We start from the raw sequence: 21,324 nt of genomic DNA, 5'->3' as shown, positions 1-21,324 counted from the left end.
CCATGACAGGGGAGTGTGTGCACAGGTTTTGGAGAGCCAGTGTGTAGCCTCTCATAAAAAGCGAGCTTTTCTCTGCCGCTGCCTAAAGTAGACGCTGCCTCTCCAAACTGTAAATGATCAAACTGAGCCAAAGTTGCTGCTGAGACACAGTCAGAGTTGCTACAACCCTGCACCACACCTCAGCAGGCACATGGTTTTGATAAAGCCAGTTGGGTGCAAAGCAGCAGGAAGGAAGGACTGGAATGGTAAGAGGGAAGAAAATGGGACAGCCTTTTCATGGATAGAGAAACAGCGTAATCTAGAAACAAAGCAGCTGTTTTTTCATTTCTCCTTTAAACATTCAGGTGATTTTCTGAAATGTTTAAATTGTAAATTGGAGGTCACAGTGGAAAAAGCAGGCAAGCTGTTCCCCAGATGAGCTCCCTCTCACTGTCTCACCCCCCCATCCCTCTGTGGTGCTGCTGCATCTCTCCATCACTATGCTAATGCCCTGTAATGATCTGAGGCACGCTGGGATGAAAGAAGAGGAGAGAAAGTTGTTCTCTGCACAGCTTTGTAGTGCTTTTCTGTTGTTGTTGCTATAGTAACACAGACCTGGAACTCAATTTGTTGCAGCAATGCCTATTTGCATGGCAGAAAAAAGGGGTGACTCTTCTTTTTATACTGGGAAGAAAGAATGGGTGTAAACCTTGGAAAAAAGGGTGTGGATAGAAGCTAAACATGCAACATGCAAAAAACGAAATCATTCAGAACTGGCAGCCATTTCATCATCATCTATTATATCTATCTATATCTAAAAACGTTATTAATTGATATAAGCTGATTTACTTTCAACAGTAGATTGTGTTGTTTGACAACCACTTAACAACCCAGCACACATACCACACAGCGTCTGGCACACAGAGGGCATGTTGAGCAGTTCTACTTTTTTTGATTTCATCATCCGTCCTCCCATCTTCACACACACACATACAGACACACACCCATGTGTGCGGTCTTGCTTTGACTTTGAAGTTCTCCTGGATCGCCTTTAAAGGCCGTCAGTGTTGCCACGACAGCAGGCAGGTAGACATCAGACTGCTTATTGTGTGTGTGACTGTGTGTGTGTGGAGCTTGAGTACTTAATTAGCCAAGAGCCCAATGGGCCACTTGCCGTTTCTCAGTGTTTAACACTAAACGAGGGAATGACTGGCTCGTTACTGATACTAACAACAAGGATAATTTATGCACAAACGGATCCGTCGGCTGTGTTTAAGCGTGTCCTCTGTTGCCGGGCTGACAATGACAAGCACAAACAATAAGCAGACACAACCATCAATGTCCCTCTGCGGTCTTAACACTGAATAATAACTGCAAAATTACTTTTCATGTTGTTTCGCAGTGACAAAAACATAAAGGAACGGTAATAATAACCATGTCCTAAAGCTTAATACATTTCTTATTCACAAACTATTTATTGTTGCTTTTAATGGCCGCTTTAAACATGTTTGGAAAAGACATAATGTGTCTTGGGCTATTGATAAAGACCCGAGTAAAAAAGCAAATACAGCCCTGCTCAACCCATTTTTCATCCACTGCCTTTGGGTTGCTATTTTATTCTGACAAGCAGCTGAGAGACTCTCCAAGGGGCTGATGGCACTGTGACTGGCCTTGGCACTGTATGGCTGGAGCTGAGGTTGTTGAATGGTAATTGTGTTTAATTGTGCAGAACATATTCTAGTTTCGCCAGGGAAACTGTAAGCTGCTTGTGACCAAGTAATATGGTCCAGTATGGGATTAAGTGCCCAGTGGAATGTACTGACTGGCTGACTTGAGTCCTTGGAAGTTGTCAGGGCTGATAGCAAAGTGTGCTTGTGCAGTTCCCGAGTAAAAAGGGAGTAAGAGAGGTAGAAAGTGAATTGAAAAGTAGATCTCCAATTTTAGAGCAGTTAATGTCAAAAATGCTAAATGTTTGTCATCTGAAGTTTAACTTAGACTCATTCATTTACTCATAATTTCAATATCTGTGTAATGGTTTTGTTATATTTCAGGAGGGGCTTGAAAAGGATCTGGAAGCACAACACTGCAAGTTTTGGCACGTTACAGCAGGTGAAGCACAGGTGTGATTAATCATGTTAATTATTTATGTCTGCAATGCATTTAGGTGAGCCAGTTTCAGGGTCCTGGTAATTAGCGTCATTAGAAACACCTGCGTTTTTCTGTTATGACAAGTCTAAACTTGTGCTTTGAAGCTGAACTGCAAAATCAAAACAAAGTGCTGAAAGGCGCTAAAACAATCATTTAAACTGAGGGAACGTGCAGAGTTGGAGGATGATTGTCGGAAGTCGTTGCAATAGGAGCAGTCCCTTTATCATTGCACTTATATTAGACTTAAATATTAGTATTCATCTTTTTCTCTTATTTCCTTCATATGGTCATTTCCCATATGGTTTATTTGTGTAGAGGCCGCTTGATTTATACAGCAGGATTCAATTTTCTAGTTTTCTCCAAGACAAATGCTCATCATGTCTGAAGCTCTGATCTGGATGACTTGTGTTCCAGGCTCTCGACTCTACCGGTACAACGTAGTTATAAAAAAAGATCAAAGAGAGTGTGGCTTGTTAAAGTCAAACTCCACCTTACATCTAAATTCATACACCCTATTCTCATGATCAAAGACTCAGCTCAGTACGCATAAACAACTCTCTAACAAAGTTTGAAGCCACAAAGTCAAAGCTCAAATGTGCGATACTAATAACTAAATACTCCACTTGCATTATGTATATTGCAAATATAATGACCAAAGGGGGAAGTGTCAGTAATCATAGTAATAAACCCTGCAGGGGCAAGCTTAGTGTTTTGATGGTGTTCTCAGATTGTTATTGGGGTTTTGCACACACAACCATCTTTGCCTAGAAGTCTCACTGTCTGTATTCAATACTATTATATCTGAAAGACTTAGCTTGCAATTGACACATCTGCAGAACACACACATAGACACACAGACTGGCTAACAGACTGATGGTGTGTCTTAGACCATCATGACACTTGGCCGAGAATGAAGGAGGACCACACACAGACACACAGATGATTTTAAAGCTCTAAAATGTGATCACTGTGTCCATTCTAATGGAACTGATACAATATACAGGACAGTGTCTGCTGTTTGCTTCATATATGGTATAAAAAAAAACAAGGGGATGGTGAGGTTGAGCAAAGGAAATATACAGAACAATACTTTCTCTGTTATCAGAAATGAATTAAAACATTTTGCTGATAGATTTAGTTTAAACACCAACATTTTATACTTTGACAAAGGCCTTTCTCACTGTACCTGAGTGCCTCTTCTAGTTTGGATATTTTCCTCTTAGCCTCTGCTCTCTCTTTCTCTGCTTCATTTTGGATTGCCCAAACCTGAGAGAGAGAGAGAGAGAGGGGTAAGTGAGTGCAAAAGCAGACGCCATCAAACATCACTCAACAAAACTCTCCTGCTTGTGACCTTGTGCATCTGGTCTCGTCTCTTCTCTCTATCACCCCATCAAAAGTACCATCTGAGTCTATCTGCCTGCATAGAGGGCCTCTCACTGTGGATCTGTGGCTGCCATATGGACCCTTTTCATGTCCAGATACCGTTCCCTGGCCTCCTCCACGTGTCTCATTTACTACTGCAGAGGAGTGGAAAAATAAATCTTTCCAGGGGCAAAAAAAAGGAAAAAGAACGACTGACTCCTCTTTCTTTTTGTTTACATCTACTGTCACCGTACAGAGGGTAGAAAGTAGATACAGACCCGTTACAAGGACAGGATACAAAACAGACTGTATTTGAGGAAAAACATCAAAAGCAAACTTCTGACTTTCTTTCCGAGAAACTTCATTTAAATTCCGCCTGACCCTGAATGGAGTGCACAGAGGCCTGCTAAGTTCTTGCAGGTGTATCAGCCAGAGGGGCCCTGTCTCTGGGTATGCCAGCCTGCCACAAGCACACACATTATAACTTTGGCACTTTGAAGATGACCCAGGTGCAGAAGGTCTTTAAAAACCCGACTTTCACCTATGAAGTCTGGCTTGGACCGGTCCAACTCAGATCATTAACAATGGTCTCTTCACTCTGTGGTTTACAGCTGCTCTGTGGCTTTGAAGAAAGTCTCCAAAGTAAAGGCAATTAAGTTAAGGCGCGGGCACACTGACAGTACTATCTTCACACAGAAAAATGGAACTTGTGAAGGTCCTCTTTTTGCAGAGGGACTACAAGTTTATAAGGATTTGCTCATAATGCTCAACTTCCTTTGCTTGATAACTCTAATGCTAAATTATACATTTCCCATCATCCTCTTTCTTCTCTGCCCAGCCCTTCATCTACCTGTTAATCACGGCTCTGATTTTACGAGACCAGACATCAAATCTAAAAGTAAAGGGGAACCAAAAAGGAACATGTGACACCGGGCTTTGATCTCCACTTGACCGTAATAACTTTGTCCAGGGCGGTTTTAATGCAACGACAAAAGCTATGGAGCTCAGCAGATGGGTTTCCCTGGAAAACACGCTACCTTTTTCTCACAGTCGATCTGCACTTCATCTTTTTCCTGCTGAAACTTCATCTCTTGATCCTGAAAAAGAAGCCATAGTTGAAACGATACTGTGTGGCAAAGGAAAACTGCACCACATCACACAAAGACAAGCCCTGTGTAACCTGAAGCATTGTCGTGGCTTGTACTGCTAGTGTGGCTAAGAAAATGTGTTTATTTTTAGGCAGGTGCACATTAAAAAACATTGCACACACCCCTGCCAACAACCAAATCCTACCCTGACTTGTTGCAGTCTTCGGTGTTCACTGTCCAGGAGCTGCTGTTTGAGAAGAGCTACAGTTCTCTCAAAGTCGTCCATCAACTCAGAGGCCTGGAAGAGAGCAACAGAGAGGCAATAAATGCAGTTGAATTGAGAACAATTATGTGTAAATTTGGCAGGCTTGTGGAGGTGTTCTGGTAATGTGGACCTTAGTAGCAGAAAGAGCATGTTCCTGTTGGAAGTGGCTCATGTCAGTGTCATTTTTGGCTAGGAGCTTTTGCACAGTTTGCTCATGCTGCTCCCTCTGCTGCTCCTTCTCCTTCTGCAGAATCACATTCCTGGGGACAGTTAAAGAGCATGACCTGGGGGTTAAAATATACAGTTCACCTCCCTGTGGCTTTAGTTTTTTCATACATTTAAAAGTTTTTAGCACTTGATAGTCACATGTTATTTATGAAGTCCTTAATCAGATATTTATTAATCATTTGTACATTTTCATGACCTAGTTGTGAGAACTTGGCACATACATTGTTTTAAAAAGCATTATCTTTTAATCATTCAAAATCTCGCTCCCTTTTTCACAAACCGTCTCTCGGCCTCCTGCAGTTTGGCGCCGATGGATGCCATTTGGATCTCCAACTGGGCCTTCTCCTGTGTCACCCTCTGATGCAGCGCATTGCCCTTCTCCACCTCCGCCGACTGCTGTTTCACCCGCAGCTCCAGCTCACGCACCGTTTGCTCCTGAACAACAAGCGTACAAAGAAATCACTCACCCAAACAGCTTGAATCACTGAGGGCACTAGCCTGAGAAAATGTCATGGGTCAGAGGAGGGCATGGCCCCCAGAGTGAAGTCAAACAGAACTATGTAATATGGAAGAATGTGGCTGACCACCTCTCAGCCTTGATTGTTCAACAAACTCATTTTATACATCATTATTTGAAGTTAAGGACTTCTGCTCAAGTTCAATGTTGTGCTTAAGCTGACGTTGGACTTAAAATAGACACTATTTTGCACTCTCCAAAGCTCTCAGCTCACTCATCAAAAACAAAGACATCTTATCTATACATACTGTTCTAAAGGTCGGACCAGCAGAAAATCTTTCACAGGCACAGATCTTATCAAGTGAAAATATTTCTTCCAGTCTACAAAAGCTTAACTGCAGACATGTTTAGAGGTCATGAACTGTAGTGCCTTTGAAAATGATGTGCTGTAACTCCGAGCTAGTATTTCACCCGTCAATATCTCTGTATATTTATCATATTAATATATTCAAACTATAATAGGATTAATCAACTGCTTAAAGCAGGGTTTCTGGCTTCATCTGGTGCAGGGGAGACTTTTTTGATCGGCAGGTCCCTGAGTTGTTTGTATCTCATGTGTTTGTAAAGATATTCACAGTCAGGAATGAGCTTCAATGCAGTTTTAACACTTAATGTACAAAAAGGTTGGGATAGAGAAAACTGAGCAATCTTATGAGTTAAAGCTGAAATATTATTGGCATTAAAACGCTTAATGAAAATGTAGATTTTCAATAAAGACAATGATCAAAGTCCAGCTGATGCAGACAGCTCTTTCTGGCAAGAATCTGATGAAAAGAAACGTCCCCTTCTTACACACTGTCCCCCAGCATGTGCACGTGTGTGTGTGTGTGTGTGTGTGTGCTTGTGACAGCGTGGAATGCAGTGTGGGCAGGCTGATAAAGGCGATGATGGGGCGCTGATTAAAGACGGAGCGTGCTAGTCAATCTAGACGATGACAGAGGCTGGCGATGACAGGAGGTGGAATGACGGGAGAGGAGGGAGCCGTGTGTTTGAACAGAGGACAGGAGCGAGGCTGGCTGGAGAGATTTTTGTCTTTGTGTATGCAGCGTAGCGCGCTAAGAAAAGGAACAAGGGGCCTGTGTTGTGCTGGGACGCGTGCTGACACTTAGTATGGAGAGGTGCTTCTTCTCATCTCCTGCCAGATAGTGGAGGCTGCACTGGGCACACCTGGACACACTCAGAGGGAGCACATTACGTCCCATAATTAGGTGTTTCAGAAAGGGAATTACAAGGTGTGAAGAGCAGACTACACAAGCTACGTTATGAGCTCTGCTCCCCCTTCAGAGATTAAGATGTGATAAAGTCTTTGAAGATGGGATAAAAACCTGTAATTTGTACCAAGAAAAAGTCATACAGAGTGATGGATGACCTTTTTACAGTTTTTGTATCACGACTGAGGCCAGCAGACGGGAGACAGCCTGCATCACACATGTCCTGCGGCCTGTCAGGCTGTGTGTATGAGTGCATGTTGTCAAACCCTTGTGTAGGAGGGAGAGCAGCTGGGGGAGGGTCTGACGGAAGATATAGGAAAGGGTACACTGTGGACCTGTGGGACAGGTGTCAAACAAATACTACAAGTTTGTTTACCCCTGTTTCACTAGGTTGATTACTGTGGATGCAGAGACAGGTTTTTTTTTTAAGGATGATACCCCTCTTTAGGACATTACGGACCTTAAAGGCGTATTTTGGATTGTTTGAAGTGGGGTTGTATGGGATACCCATCAATAGGGTTGGGCAATATGAAGAAAATCACTGACCTTTGATGCTTTCACAAAATATTTACCCAATGAGAATGTAGATAAATAACTATTCGTAAAAGGATTTTAATGACTAAGTGAGAATTGGGCCACTAATAGAACAACTGGAAACAATATGGGAAGTTCCGAAAAGGACATCACTAGACTGTTATTCCGGCTTTAAAACCAGGAAAGACACTATGATGATATCTAAGACTCAAACCAAGACATATAATAGCAATATATAGCCCAGCCCTTCTGATCAATAGTCAGTGTATCACCTTTAGTAGAAGGCATTGTGCGCCCCATGCTAGGTGAAGCAGAACCTAAGTGTATGCTATATTTAAATGATTTTCAGAATTTACCAACCTTTTTTTAGGTGGCTGAAAATAGGTTTTGCTGCCCCCCCATCAACAGCATTACACAGAACAACAGATCCGTGGCGGGCATCCCATCTGCTTCACCAAACTGGGGCCAGGCCAGCTACATTACACATCACTTGTTTGACGTTTTTTATCCAAAGCGACTTGCATACATTCAAAACTGTGAGCAGTCCAAACAGGAGCATTTTGGGGTGAAGTGTCTTGCCTTGCATACTGACTGCAGTGGGACTAGAACCAGCTTTCCCCTGATCCGTAGATCAGCGGAAAACTGCGCCACAGCCTACCATCTACTGTACAAGTAATACACTGACTCAAAGGAACACTAAAACAAAGGAATTCAAATCTGGAACTCATTTTAAAGCAAAGTAAAACGCACTCCTAGAAACGGAAGATAACAATATCAGCAGTTCAAAGAAAGGGATATTCCTACTAGTTTGTCTCTAACCACAAGACTTTATTAATCTCATCTCCATTATTAATCATTTGTACATGGACTACAGTGAAGAATTTGTATGGAGCAATATCTAAGCAGATACCGGCTTGTCTCTCTTTTCAAACACCCACTCAATCACTTTATCGGCTCTACCCTGTGCATAGATAACGTCCAAAAATAACAATATCTGACATATTCATAAGCACCATGTATAGTCTTTGATCTGCTTTGGACAGAAATCCGACACAGGTAGCGCTTGGCAGATGAGCATTTCTCATTTTGCTGTGATTAAACCAGATCCAGTACCGCTGTATTTGAAAGAACACGAATCATCAATCTGAGTTCGTCTTGGCCTGCATACTTTACATGTGAACTTTTCACATTGTGTCCGGGCTTTGAACTGAAGCAGAGGAGTAGCAGTGGCCTGAAATCAGTATCAGTATACAGTACATAAATGTAAATATATTTAACAATCCGGACACAAAAATGTATATATGTTCATTTAACTCCTTAATTTCTTTTTTGTTTTAACAATTAATTACCTGTACCTAATTTTAATTTTAATTGTATTGTATTTTATTTTATTATCCTATCCTGCTTAAAGTCCTGAATTTCCCATCACGGATTAATAAAGGTACACCTTATCTTATCTTATACAAATTTGCATACTGTGTAGCAGGGGTGTCCATTTTGAATCGGTCCTCAGATATTCAGTAGTATAGTAAAGATACACTGCCCGGCCAAAAAAAAGGTCACAAGCCTGTGGGGGCAGTGCTATGATCTGGGGTTGCTGCAGTTGGTCTGGTCTAGGTTCAGCAACGTTATGTTCCCAAAGAATGAGGTCAGCTGACTACCTTGAATATACTGAATGACCAGGTTATTCCATCAATGGATCTTTTCTTCCCTGATGGCACGGGCATGTTCCAAGATGATAATGCCAGGATCCATCGGGCTCAAATTGTGAAAGAGTGGTTCAGGGAGCATGAGACCTCATTTTCACACATGGATTGGCCACCACAGAGTCCAGACCTGAACCCGATTGAGAATCTTTGGGATGTGCTGGAGAAGACTTTGCGCAGTGGTCCGAATCTCCCGTCATCAATACAAGATCTTGGCGAAAAATGAATGCAAGACAGAAATAAATGTTGTGACATTGCAGAAGCTTCTGGAAACGATGCCAAAGCGAATACATGCCGTAATCAAAGCTAAAGGCGGTCCAACGAATATTAGAGTGTGTGACTTTTTTTTTGGCCAGGCAGTGGATAATGAAATATGGCCCACAAATGAAACTTGTCTTATATTGTACTCCTAGTGTGTAAATAAACCCAGTTTCCCTTAAATTCAGTCTGTTGAAGTTGAAAAAATGTTCTAAGAAACCTAAGTTGATAAGAAAAAAGCCCATTATCTTATTTTCATAACAAGCTTATGATAAGCAATCTGAGGCTAAACCCTTCGGAGAGCTGGGATGTAGGCTGTTTTTTTTCTTAAAGCATATTCAAGAATCAAGCATCATTTACCTACATTTGATTTTGCTCACTTATGGCAATATACTTCACCTTTAGTGAGGGGCCTAGCCCTTCGTATATTTTTTCTGTAAGTGGCCCTCTGTGAAAAAAGTTTGGCCACCCCTGCTGTATTGAATCAAGTGACCACAAGCTCAGAGCTACTGAAGCTACAGGTTGTAGAGGGAATATTCTACGAGCACAAAATGTCTGCATTTTAGATAAACTTGTGTTCTGTTGAATATCTTATAGGTTTCATATAACTATCAGCAACAATAAACAGAGCAAGACACAATAAAAGAACAAAAGACAATGATATTGAGTTCCAGCAGTGGCTCAGTCAGTCCAGCAGTGGCTCAGTCAGTAGGGGCTTGGACTAGGAATGGCTCAGTCAGTAGGGGCTTGGACTAAGAATCGTAGGGTCGCCAGTTCAAGTCCCCAAACAGACATGAAATATGGAAAGTGGACTGCTACTTGGAGAGGTCCCAGTTCACCTCCTAGGCCCTGCTGTGGTGCCCTTGAGCAAGGCACCGGACACCTCCAATCCCCCTCCCCATTGCTCCCCGGGCGCTGCACAATAGCTGCCCACTGCTAATAGTGCTAGGAAGGGTTATAAAGCAGAGGACCAATTTCACTTTGTGTGCTCTGCTGTGTGCATGTATGTGACAAATAAAGAGGGTTTCATCCTCCGATTCTATCTTCGATTCTTCTATCTAAAGATTTGAAGCTTAGGGACACCAATTATGAAACAAACCTGCGAAAAAGTTCTCTTTGAACCTCCTACACAGGGCACATGTGTCTGAGTGTAGGGCAGCCAAAACTCACAGAAAGCTAATTTAAAATGACAGAAAGCTCTTTTCATTCTCTCTGGCCTTTTTCTGTCCTTAATTATTAAACGAGGGGCCTAACCACCGGCCCCGCACTGTCCAGTGTTTGATGCGTCTTAAATGTGGGCCTGCTGACAGATTAGGGCCAGAAGCAATATGTGTGTGTGTGAGGGTGAACGTTATGAGAATGCTAACAATACTATTTATGAAGCGGTGTACTCCACTGGCCTCTGGTGTTGATGATCTCTTATTAATGTAATGCGCACAATCCCAATTAAAAGCAAAGTCATTATATATTACATCAAATAAGCTGTTGCTTTTGGAGATGTGTGTGTGTGTGTGTGTGTGTGTGTGTGTATGTAAGAGTTAATACACACTTTGATCAAAGACCTTTATAAAGAGGAAAGACATCAGAGTCACTCCCACCCAGAGGTTACAGGGAGTCCCCCTCATTTGAGCCATGGAGATGCATGTGTCACCGTTTTTATATTGAGCTCTATATGACAGATGTTGTATACGCTTTCCTAAGAGATAAACAAGGCAAGAGTTTCATGCGAAAAACAGCCGTCTCATCACCCAGAATCCTGTTTGTTCCAGTGAAAGCCTGGCGTGGGATATATAAAATAATCTGCCCACATGTGTCTGAACGCTTCAATCTCCTGCTGCTGTTGAAGATGAATCTCCTAGAGCTGCTCTCACGCTCATTCCCTTCAGAATAAAAAAACATGATCCTCAGGTTGGAATAAACAAGTATACCAATCCAGACTAAACTGTGTTACATGAGGTCACTTTAGGCTAAAATGTTACCTCTTGACACCATTTGAAATCAACTAGTTCTACGAGTTTCTTGTGTATATAAACAACAGTAAATAAAACAACTTGCTGGTTTGGCACATCGACGCGCTTGTTCTTGTACTCACTGTTGCCTGTGCCCGTGCGTTATAGTCAGCTTCCATCTTAGCCAGCCTCAGGTTGGTGTCCTCCAGCAGCTCCTGGATGTTGTCAGTGTGCTTCTTCTGCAATTCAAACTTCTCCTGTTCCATCTCTGTCACAGCAGCATGCAGCTTGAAAAGCAGAGAATAAATTCACATCAGCCACAGATCTTTCTATTCATCAGCGTCTCTTTCATAAAATCCCCTTTAAAAATATATTTCTTTGGGAATGTAATGTCTTGCTTATTCAAGGGGAATATACACCATTTATATGGCTAATTAGTTTCTTTATTATTACATCTGATAAAAACTGTTGCTCAGTGAACCTGAAGAGGTGACTGGAAATTTCATTAGGATCTTGTTGAGCTCTAACGGCTCCGTTAGCTAGAGCCATCAGGAGTGAAAACACAATTTACCCAGGGCAGAGAGCATTAATTTTCAGTGCTAAAAAAAAAACCACACACACACTAACTTAAGCACAGCATGAAAGAATAAAGATTTTTTTCTAACAGTGCAGCAGAGCCTGACTGCTTCCAGCCAAGTCAGCTAGTGTTACGCTATCAAACAGTCTTCCTGTGGCTCAGGGCTGCTTACAGGGGGTTGGGCAGCAGAATATCCAAACCCTTCAACTTTTCCCTCATACCCTCTTCTCCCACTCGTTTTTCAGGGAATCGGTGCTCTGATCCAACATCTTCTTCAGCTCGGCAATCTGCTTCTCCTTGCTCTCACAGATGACCTGGGATTCCCGCAGCACACTTTGAACTTTAGAGGAGCACATACACAAACACATTGAGAGCAGTCAGGCCCTGCCTCAGGGTATGGACACACACACACACACACACAGAAATACACTAATGCTCATTGATGCGCTGTCAGTAAATCAAAGTCAATAAAGATATCGCTTATAGCAAACGGCCAGTAGCACTTCTCTTCTCCAAGTACGTTTTTCATCAAATGCTTTTAGAAACAGACGAAAGAGCGAAGAGTAAAAGAAATGAAAATGAAAGTGAACATTTGTGCAATTAAACTTAAGATTGAGCAGCACAGCTGGAGAACATCGCTCTACACCAGTGCATCGAGCATTGCATTGTATGTTTTCAGGCTTTTTACACTGAGTGTTCAGAGACACCAGTATAAACATCCTCCCAGTTAACCCTGCAATCCTGCGACCCCCCTCACCTTTCTTCTCCAGCTTACGGATCATCTCCTCTGATTCCCTCTGCTTACCCCGGTACATGCTCTTCGTCTCCTCAAGCTCACCGTTCTTTCGGTCCAGGATCTGAAAAGTGAGAGGGAGATCCTTTCACACAAACTGGAGAATATTTAGCTTTTTTGCTATTGCTCTTTTTTTTCCATTGTGCATTTACCAGTAGAGATTAAAGCTATAAGCAAACATTTAAAAAACACATATTTATATACAACTCTTGAAAAAAAATCAAAAGACCACTGTAAAATGATCAGATCCTCTGGTTCTCACTATTTATAGGCATGTGTTTGAGTAAAATAAAAAATAAAAATGTTGCTACTGACAACATTTTTCTGTGTTGGAATGTAAGAGACACTGGAATGTAATGGCTGCCATACATGTAGAGATTGAGATTTAAGAAACGTTTGGTTTTAAAATTAAGAAGTTAAGGAGAACCCATTCAATAAGATATCATGAATAAAAACAAACAAAAAGAAACACAACCACCAAATGTAATTAACAGTATTGGAACCTGCAATTAACTCTTAAGGGTAGTGTAAGAAATGAGTCTAACTAGTAGCAATGTCTCTGTTGGTACATATTAATGCTGGAGAATTCCTGGTATGGTGCTACCTTTAAACACTGATTATACATTGCCCGGCCAAAAAAAAGGTCACAAGCCTGTGGGGGCAGTGCTTTGATCTGGGGTTGCTGTAGTTGGTCTGGTCTAGGTTCAGCAACGTTATGTGCCCAAAGAATGAGGTCAGCTGACTCCTTGAATATACTGAATGACCAGGTTATTCCATCAATGGATTTTTTCTTCCCTGATGGCACGGGCATGTTCCAAGATGAACAATGCCAGCATCCATCGGGCTCAAATTGTGAAAGAGTGGTTCAGGGAGCATGAGACATCATTTTCACACATGGATTGGCCCCCACAGAGTCCAGACCTGAACCCGATTGAGAATATTTGGGATGTGCTGGAGAAGACTTTGCGCAGTGTTCCGAATCTCCCGTCATCAATACAAGATCTTGGCGAAAAATGAATGCAAGACAGAAATAAATGTTGTGACATTGCAGAAGCTTCTGGAAACGATGCCACAGCGAATACATGCCGTAATCAAAGCTAAAGGCGGTCCAACGAATATTAGAGTGTGTGACTTTTTTTTTGGCCAGGCAGTGTATGTGGGTGTTACACACCAGAAATGCAGTGATGTGCCACCAAGGCAAGAAAGAAAAAGTCTGATAGCAGCAGAACATATGTATGTAAAAAATGGAGGATTCAGAATTATAAAGAAAGTAAAAACATGTGCTAATGTCCTGACGAAAGCTAGTTCGTTCGGCCTCAAGAAAATCAACCATGTTAGTTAATGCATTCTGAATTTAAACAGAAAACTTTGTTTATTTTCTACAAATCCCCTCAGAGAACCTAACATTTAGTAGCAGGTCTATTAAAAAGACACTAATATGACAACAACCTAATACTAAATGTAAACAATCAATGTTAGAGGGTTATTCATATCAGTAGTTTGTGAATACTGCATCAAACAGACCTTTATTCTAAATCATGATGACTTGACAATAGCAGAATGTAGATTGTAAATGTTATTTAAAGAGACATGGGACATTTTGTGTACATAATTATGCGCATGACCTGATAGGACCTCATCATCCACATGCCTATGGAGGCATGAGGCTAACTGAGTGAAATGCCATCTGAGTAAACCACCTGTGCTGAGGTGTGATGGGGTAACTGCATCTGCTCGCTGCTGCCATCTGCTCGCAATTAGGTAAATAAGGCCATGGAGAGTTAGAGCTGCAGTGTAAAAGGACAGTCTGGCACTCTCCATCAGGAGGATGGAATTAGTTTGAGCGTGTGTCTACTGCCTGGTGGGGGAGAATGCGTGTTTGCTAACAGGTTTTAAACAAATTCACATGGGGACAGGAGTCCTTATTGCATCTGCCGTAAGTAGGAGGTTGGATTCTTGTCTTTTCCTGTCCCTATGAATGGTTTTTCACATATCTCCTTGACCTCATAACATTTTCCATCGAGGTCAGGGAAAAAATGGTTAGAAAGAAAACATTTTTGAAACTTTTTGACTGCAATGTAAACCTTTTTTTTTTAAGCACCATCACCTCTGTCAATGAGGTTTGTTTTTTGTAGGTTTAACTTTTAGCGGGAGAATGGGAAAACTACTATTGTGCCAAGGACAAACAATTTCCTTTTTGAGCAGATCAGAATTACATGGCTGACAGACCCATTAATAATCACATTTTCGTGATAATTCTCAGTGCCCTTTTAGTTGACCATTTTACTGGTATTACCCCCCACATTTGACAAGATAAAATAAAGAAGACCAGTCTAACAACAGTCTTATGCTCTGCAGAGAGTGAGAGTATTTATTTGCCCGTCAAAAAGCTTCCCACAGCCCATAAGACTTTATCTTTCCAGCACTTTGTTTGTTATCCAGGTGCACTTAGCTGCTAAGCCCGTCATCCCCTCTGTGTGAATGGGATGGGGGGGAGATGAAAGGAGGTTGGGGTGGATGGAGCAAAGTTCACAGAACATTTAGGAATACCCAATTTTTTTTCCATTTCACCAGCCCAGAGAGATTGTTGTCTTTTGAGGGGGCCTACCGAGCCAGGCAGTGTCGGTCCAGGGAGAGTGCACTATAAGGTGGGAAATGACAGCTTTTAGGGTGCTCATTTTAGGCTTTTATAAGACACCCTCATGCAGTGGGGGATATCCAGTATGGCAGTACATAACTTTTGAATAATCACCAGTGAATGGAGTGAACTGGAGGACACACTCCTACTGTAAAACCTCTGAAATAAGAACATTAGTGTTCATATCTAAAAGCAGAAACACTAATGTAATTTATTCCCAATGGCATTTCAAACAAGACCTTTATTTTTTTCTGGTGTGGTCTACTGTCTCAGATCCTTCGCACGTTTTCTTCTCCTGTGGTTATTAAATATTTCTTCAACTAAACACAGTACTAATCCACAACCACTGGCATACAAAACTCTGGCCTTTTCTCTCATTAGCCTCTTCGCAATGTCCAATGGCATTTTAGCACCCTATGCATTATTCACAAAGAGACTAATTAAAACTAAACCCTAGCTTGCCCACCTTCCATCAGGCTCATCATAGTGCACCCCCGAATCACTCCCCCTTTGAAGCCATTAGAGAGAATACTGGGTGAAATTCTGAGGAAATGAAATCGGACATAACAAGCAATCTGTATGTAATTAAAGAGAGGGAGGGAGAGAGAGCTAACTGTCAGCCTGTCTCCTGTCAAACACAAAGAAGCATTGGGCATCTTAAAGAGGACAGAAAATTGGAGTGTTTTTTTCCCCCTTTTATTAGAAGCTTCTGTGGCAGCAAAGGAAAGTCATAGCGAGGACATGACAGATCCCAGGTGCTTGATCTGAGGCAGATGATGGGCACCAAGTGTGAAACAAACCAGCTTTACCGCTATTTTCTTCAGCCGACAAAGAGCTTTGAAGAGGTGATTATTCGCAGTATAAGGAGGATGAGAATAGGAGAGACTCGTTCCTCGTTCTTTTCATGATCCACCAAATGGAATTAAAAGTCAATGATGGGCAGGTTAACTAGAATTCATGAACACTCAAGTCAACAGCACTGCCTGTCCAGTGTCCCCAGACAAAATTACAATATCATATATTTCTTAATATAATTGGAACTACCAGGGTTGTGCAAAGAAATTAAAATGAATACAAGTCTGGGCATGAACTGAAGACTGTATAAGATGATTGGACCTTGTTTGCATTCATTTTAACAGAGTCTAGTGAAATGCTAGGACATTGCGACCATCAAAAATCCTGAAATGAATGGCATCAATATGCCTTTTCTCATATGCTACAAATAGGAGCCAGACATTAAATTGTGCTTTTGAAATGCTGGTGCTGGCAGAGTATTTACTCGCTTTCAGTTTCAATTCTTACTTTCTCAACATCTGCATCGTGTCTCTGCTGTAGCTTCAGTTTCTCCTCCTGGTGCTTGGACTCCAGAACTTTGATCTTCATCTCAGTCTGGAAACACATGGAAAACAAAATGTCATGAACTGTACTGCCAAACAGTTTTAATTTGCATATATAAAAAAAAGTTTGTAAGCAGCATCTGCTTGAGGGATGAAACATTATTTATTACCCGGCAACACAAGTAGCAAGTTTTGTTTAACGGGAGATAAACATTGCGATCAGTGTCCTAATCTTTTTTAGAGACATGCCTTAAAAAAACATAACAGAGTGACAGGATAGCAGAGATAACATGAATCTGGATGAAAGACTGTGCGTCCCGTCTTGCACCCAAGCGCAGCTGATGATGAAATAAACCACATTAACATTTTAAAACATTTATCCGTGAGCAGAGCTTCAAAAACTCTGTGAAGCTGAGATCCACTGAGCTGTGTTTGTGTGTGTCTGTGTGTGTGAGCGATACAAATATTCAGTCACTCTACAGTAAGCACAATAAAGTGAAAGCCTACTGCAATTAATCATTGAGAGAGTGGCTGTTTTCATTAGAACACAGTGTTTTCAGAGGATCAAAAGTTCAGCATTGTCATGTGCATGTTGGAACAGATCCCCTAAAGCTAGATGGCTTAGTCAAATAAACCCTAATGCCCTCTTATATGGTTTTTTGTATACATAATAAGCTTTTAGTCATTTGTGGAAAATAATTATCACGTCTCTGGCTTGACAATATATTCAAAAATATATATTGGTCTTTGAAAGGCGTTCCCTGTGTCAGCAGAGACACAAATACTGAAAGACGTGCTAGATTAGTTGAAGAGATCCTGTGACTAACAGTCAGTTAAGAGCGCCTTTTATCGAGGACAGCAGCCCCGTGAGGCTGTAATGCTCTCTACACATCTTTCACTTCATTCAGAACCTTACTCCTAGTGGGGCAGAAAAGCAAACCTTTACCTGAGGGTGTTCCATAACAAAAAAAGAGTGTGTTTAATGTATAATACAAGGAGCTTATCCTTTCAGAAGTTTGATTTGTAGCTGTCATTCTTTGGATTACGGATGGTGCTAGTAGCATATCAGTCTCTGACAGTGACAAAAATAATCTAGTCTTGGCTGAATAGCTCAAATCTTTAACATAATCATAATTGTTCACAATATACATACAATATGTTATCCCACATATTTGACACGGCATTTTGCTGCTGTATTTCAAAATAAATGTATTTTATTGTCATCATGTGTTCCTTTGTAAATCACATTTGCTTCCTAAAATATAATACTGTTTCTCCGCCTTTTCTCAACTGTGTTTGTTCCCATTACACAGAAGATGTCTCCCGTCACAAACACGCAACACATGGAAATACAAAGGGAACCTTTGACAGAAATATGACCGGTCATTGGCTTTGATGTCACTACTCATGTTTAGTCACTGTCTGTGCTGGCGTGTTAATCAACCCTGGAGCAGAATGACAATGTTCTTCTCCTTGAAAGTGTGTGTGTGTGTGTGTGTGTGTGTGTGTGTGTGTGTGTGTGTGTGTGTGTGTGTGTGTGTGTGTGTGTGTGTGTGTGTGTGTGTGTGTGAACATGTCAATGGTTAACAACATCCTGAGGCTAGCTTTTGTTTGTTCTAGTCATCAAAACAATTAAGTAGTAAATCCCAACGACATTGCTTGGCACAGCAAAACCACATTAGACCTTCTGTTGGTAAAAATCAAAGGGCAGCAACTGCTATGTTGTCCTGAATCAAAATAGGATTCAATTAAAATGTGGTTAGGCGAATATATATAGGTATAACACAATTCTGACATCAACATCATACTGGTTGTTGGATAAAGATAGTCGAAATGGTAGAATCTATACAAATAAATTGCTTTTATTTGATGTCAGCACGTTACTTTTGATGGTCTTCATAAGTAAAAATAAAGGAAAGTCCAACTAAGACACACAAAGTTGCCTTCTAGATGTCTCTCCTTGTTATTGCACTTGAGCAACCTTTATACACTGAATTCTTCACACAGCTCTGTTAAATGTTCTCTCTTTGTTCTGTGTGTTTTCTTGATTTACCACCATTTCTTGTGCAATTGAGGGGACCACAGGAGACCTGTCAAAGTAGAAAGGAAAATCCCAGAGAAAGTGAGAAGGAGGGAGATGGCAGTGATTGAAAAGCAGAACATTAAGTAGAGACCTGATTCTGCCGGTGCTCCAAAAAAGGATAAAAAAAACACATGTGGGGGTGTCACTTTCTCATCCTCTCTTCAAATGCTCTTTGGAGAAAGTTTGTCAAACTACATCAGGGGCGTTTGAAACTTGTTTATAAAGTCGTCAGTGAAGGAAGGAGGAGGAGGAATGTCGTACACCTAAGGCGTCTGAGATGCCTTCAATCAGCCCGACTGGATGGAACAGCTTTTTTACCGCTTCTGTTCTTCAGAGTTGTTGCGAGCGCTGTAAGATGCCATGTTTTTTGACAATCCGCTCTTGAAAGGATAAGAGGGTGGGAGGGAAGAACTGGGGGGTAGCAGTGGTGACGGCGGGGGCATATGAGAGAGGGAATGTGAGGAGAAGACGGAAACAGTTGCCTTTTCTGCTCTCAAAACCAGCGCCGGGGTTCATGGCCTTTTTCCTCAGAGGGATGTGTTCACAAATCTTCTGCTAACTGTTTGTGCTCCACAAAGCAAGGTTGCGTTTGTGCATCTCCTTTGTCTTGCCTGAGATGTACAATGTCCTGGTGCATCTTTCATCCTCGGTAAACACAGATGCTCAAGGATAGTTGGTATGCAGCGTTCGCTATCTCCTGAGGAGCAGCTAGATGTCATTTCCACACTCTGACAGGAAGTTTATTCACTGTCCAGATAGTAAGGTTGGCTAGAAACTTTGGCTCCAATTGATTGTGAAAACACTTGCTCTCGAAGATTTGGAGCAGGGGTAAGTAAACAGATTATTACCCAAAATTGACGATATAAATACATCAAGTACTTAAGAATCAAATACAGAGGACAGAAATGCTTGAAATAGTAACTTTATCTTCGTGGAACCAAGTTGGTCCCTAGTGTTCCTCAGCCTGGAGCACTCTGAAGAACTGGTCCCCTTTAAACTACTAAGGCTCACTAGCTTTGCTCTTTTTTAGCTTTGAAAAACGTTCAGATAAGAAAGGCTATGGCCCACTAAATTACAGGCTGAGCGCTCAAGCTCCATCCCAGAGGATTCTTAGATTAAAGAGACTGCATCATTATGGCAACGGAAAGCAAAGGGGTCTGATCCCTAGTCACGGGCTTGTGACCATTAGAGTGCGACAAAGACATTCATCTAATGTACTGCGCCTGCTGCCAACCATCCCCGAGGTCAGGTACCAAGGGGTTTGTTTAAAAAACTGCATGCATACATGCAAATGTAAACTTTAAAAGAAAGATGGGCCGCTCTGATCAGTCAGTATCTCCTCCTGAGATCACAACTTGGGCCTACGGCTAAGCCTGACTCATCATTCGCCAGTTAATTGAATTTCCAAATAAAGACCGAGACCTCATAACAACTTCTAGGGTGTGCTTAAGGATTAGAAGGACTTCGTTGCTCATGCCAGACACTTTCCACAAGTCATTCATAAGCAAAAACACTGTAAGTGACTCAAAGCAATGTCTGCTTGTGGTGAAGTTTCTCAGCTGCCCCTCGTTGTGCCATAGGAAAAGAGCAGTCAGCATTCTTATCAATGCGGTCCGTAGCTTAGCAGGAGGATGAGTTTGGTGTGAAAGCTGAGATGTTAGTTGAGCTGCCGCCAGCTTAATGACATGTGGCGTGTATAACGGTTTAAACCTTGGTAAATTTTCAACTACGCTTTCAGGATTAAAGGGAAGTGAGGTCACTGTGATTTTCTAGACTGGGCCTAGACAGCCACGCAATGGTAGGGTTGGCCATGGTTCTGCAGGGAAGCTTAAACGCGGCTGTTGAGAATGATATGGTTAAAGGGTGGTATTGCGGACTCATCACACTTCTATAGAAAAATTATGTGAGTGTGTGTGGTAACAGCTGTATCCTGTGGAGTTCAGAGCTCCTGAAATCCACTCTTGTAATTGCTTTAGGTGACAAAAGACACATGATTAGACGGGGCATCTTTAATAATAAAAACTAAAAGGAAAAAAGGGGACTTACCGTTGCATGACATTAACCACAGACATATTGTGATTTTCCCTTTTTAGGGCGGATGGTATAGGCAAAAGGGACTTCCCAGAACCTCACAATGAGAATGGAAGTGGTGATGCATTGCTGAAAATAATGTTCGGCATGTGGCTGATGGGAGTGTCATTGGTTATGACCAAATAGCATTGGACAACTTCAAATGTTAACCTGATGACGGCTATGGATGAAACGTTAGGGATCACAATGGTGATTACAAGTCCCCCAAAGAGAAAAATGAATGTGTTTAGCAACCACTAATAAAACTAATGTCAATCTCAATGGTGGCGAAGTCTGGGACAAAAAAAAATCTACATTTTCTGGGAATCATTGGTGTCTGTACCAAATGTGTTGCCAATTTATCAGTATATATTATACGTTACAGGATAGGGGAAACATTGACCAGTAGGAATGTCTAAAACTTATTTCATGTCATCACTCTTGAAGTTATTCAATGTGTTGTGTGGGGACGAAACATCTGTCCAACATTGCCATATATTTGATACAGGGTTTGGGCTATTAGAACAAACGTAAGGGAATAAAAACCCTAGCACGGCAATTTAACCTCTCCTTTCTGAAAG

The 21,324-nt window shown here is 41.6% G+C and overlaps 1 protein-coding gene across 3 annotated transcripts in view; it reads right to left on the bottom strand.

Moving 5' to 3' along the window:
* cep112 (centrosomal protein 112) overlaps positions 1-21,324 on the bottom strand; it is a 95,627-nt gene that overhangs the window by 58,620 nt on the left and 15,683 nt on the right. For all 3 annotated transcript variants that reach the window (XR_010167622.1, XM_063903491.1, XM_063903492.1), the window contains exons 9-17: positions 16,556-16,642; positions 12,580-12,679; positions 12,044-12,162; positions 11,389-11,532; positions 5,351-5,505; positions 4,973-5,102; positions 4,783-4,875; positions 4,527-4,586; positions 3,314-3,393 (exon numbers count right to left, since the gene is read on the bottom strand). Coding sequence is in view for 2 of the 3 variants with exons in the window: in XM_063903491.1 (XP_063759561.1) it covers positions 3,314-3,393; positions 4,527-4,586; positions 4,783-4,875; positions 4,973-5,102; positions 5,351-5,505; positions 11,389-11,532; positions 12,044-12,162; positions 12,580-12,679; positions 16,556-16,642 (968 nt within the window). In the remaining variant the exon portion in view is untranslated. The remainder of the gene's footprint in view (positions 1-3,313; positions 3,394-4,526; positions 4,587-4,782; positions 4,876-4,972; positions 5,103-5,350; positions 5,506-11,388; positions 11,533-12,043; positions 12,163-12,579; positions 12,680-16,555; positions 16,643-21,324) is intronic.

The sequence above is a fragment of the Eleginops maclovinus genome, chromosome 16 (assembly GCF_036324505.1).
Source record: "Eleginops maclovinus isolate JMC-PN-2008 ecotype Puerto Natales chromosome 16, JC_Emac_rtc_rv5, whole genome shotgun sequence".
Classification (NCBI taxonomy): domain Eukaryota; kingdom Metazoa; phylum Chordata; class Actinopteri; order Perciformes; family Eleginopidae; genus Eleginops; species Eleginops maclovinus.
Note: the sequence above shows the minus strand (reverse complement) of the source record. Positions and strands in the feature narration are given on the sequence as shown.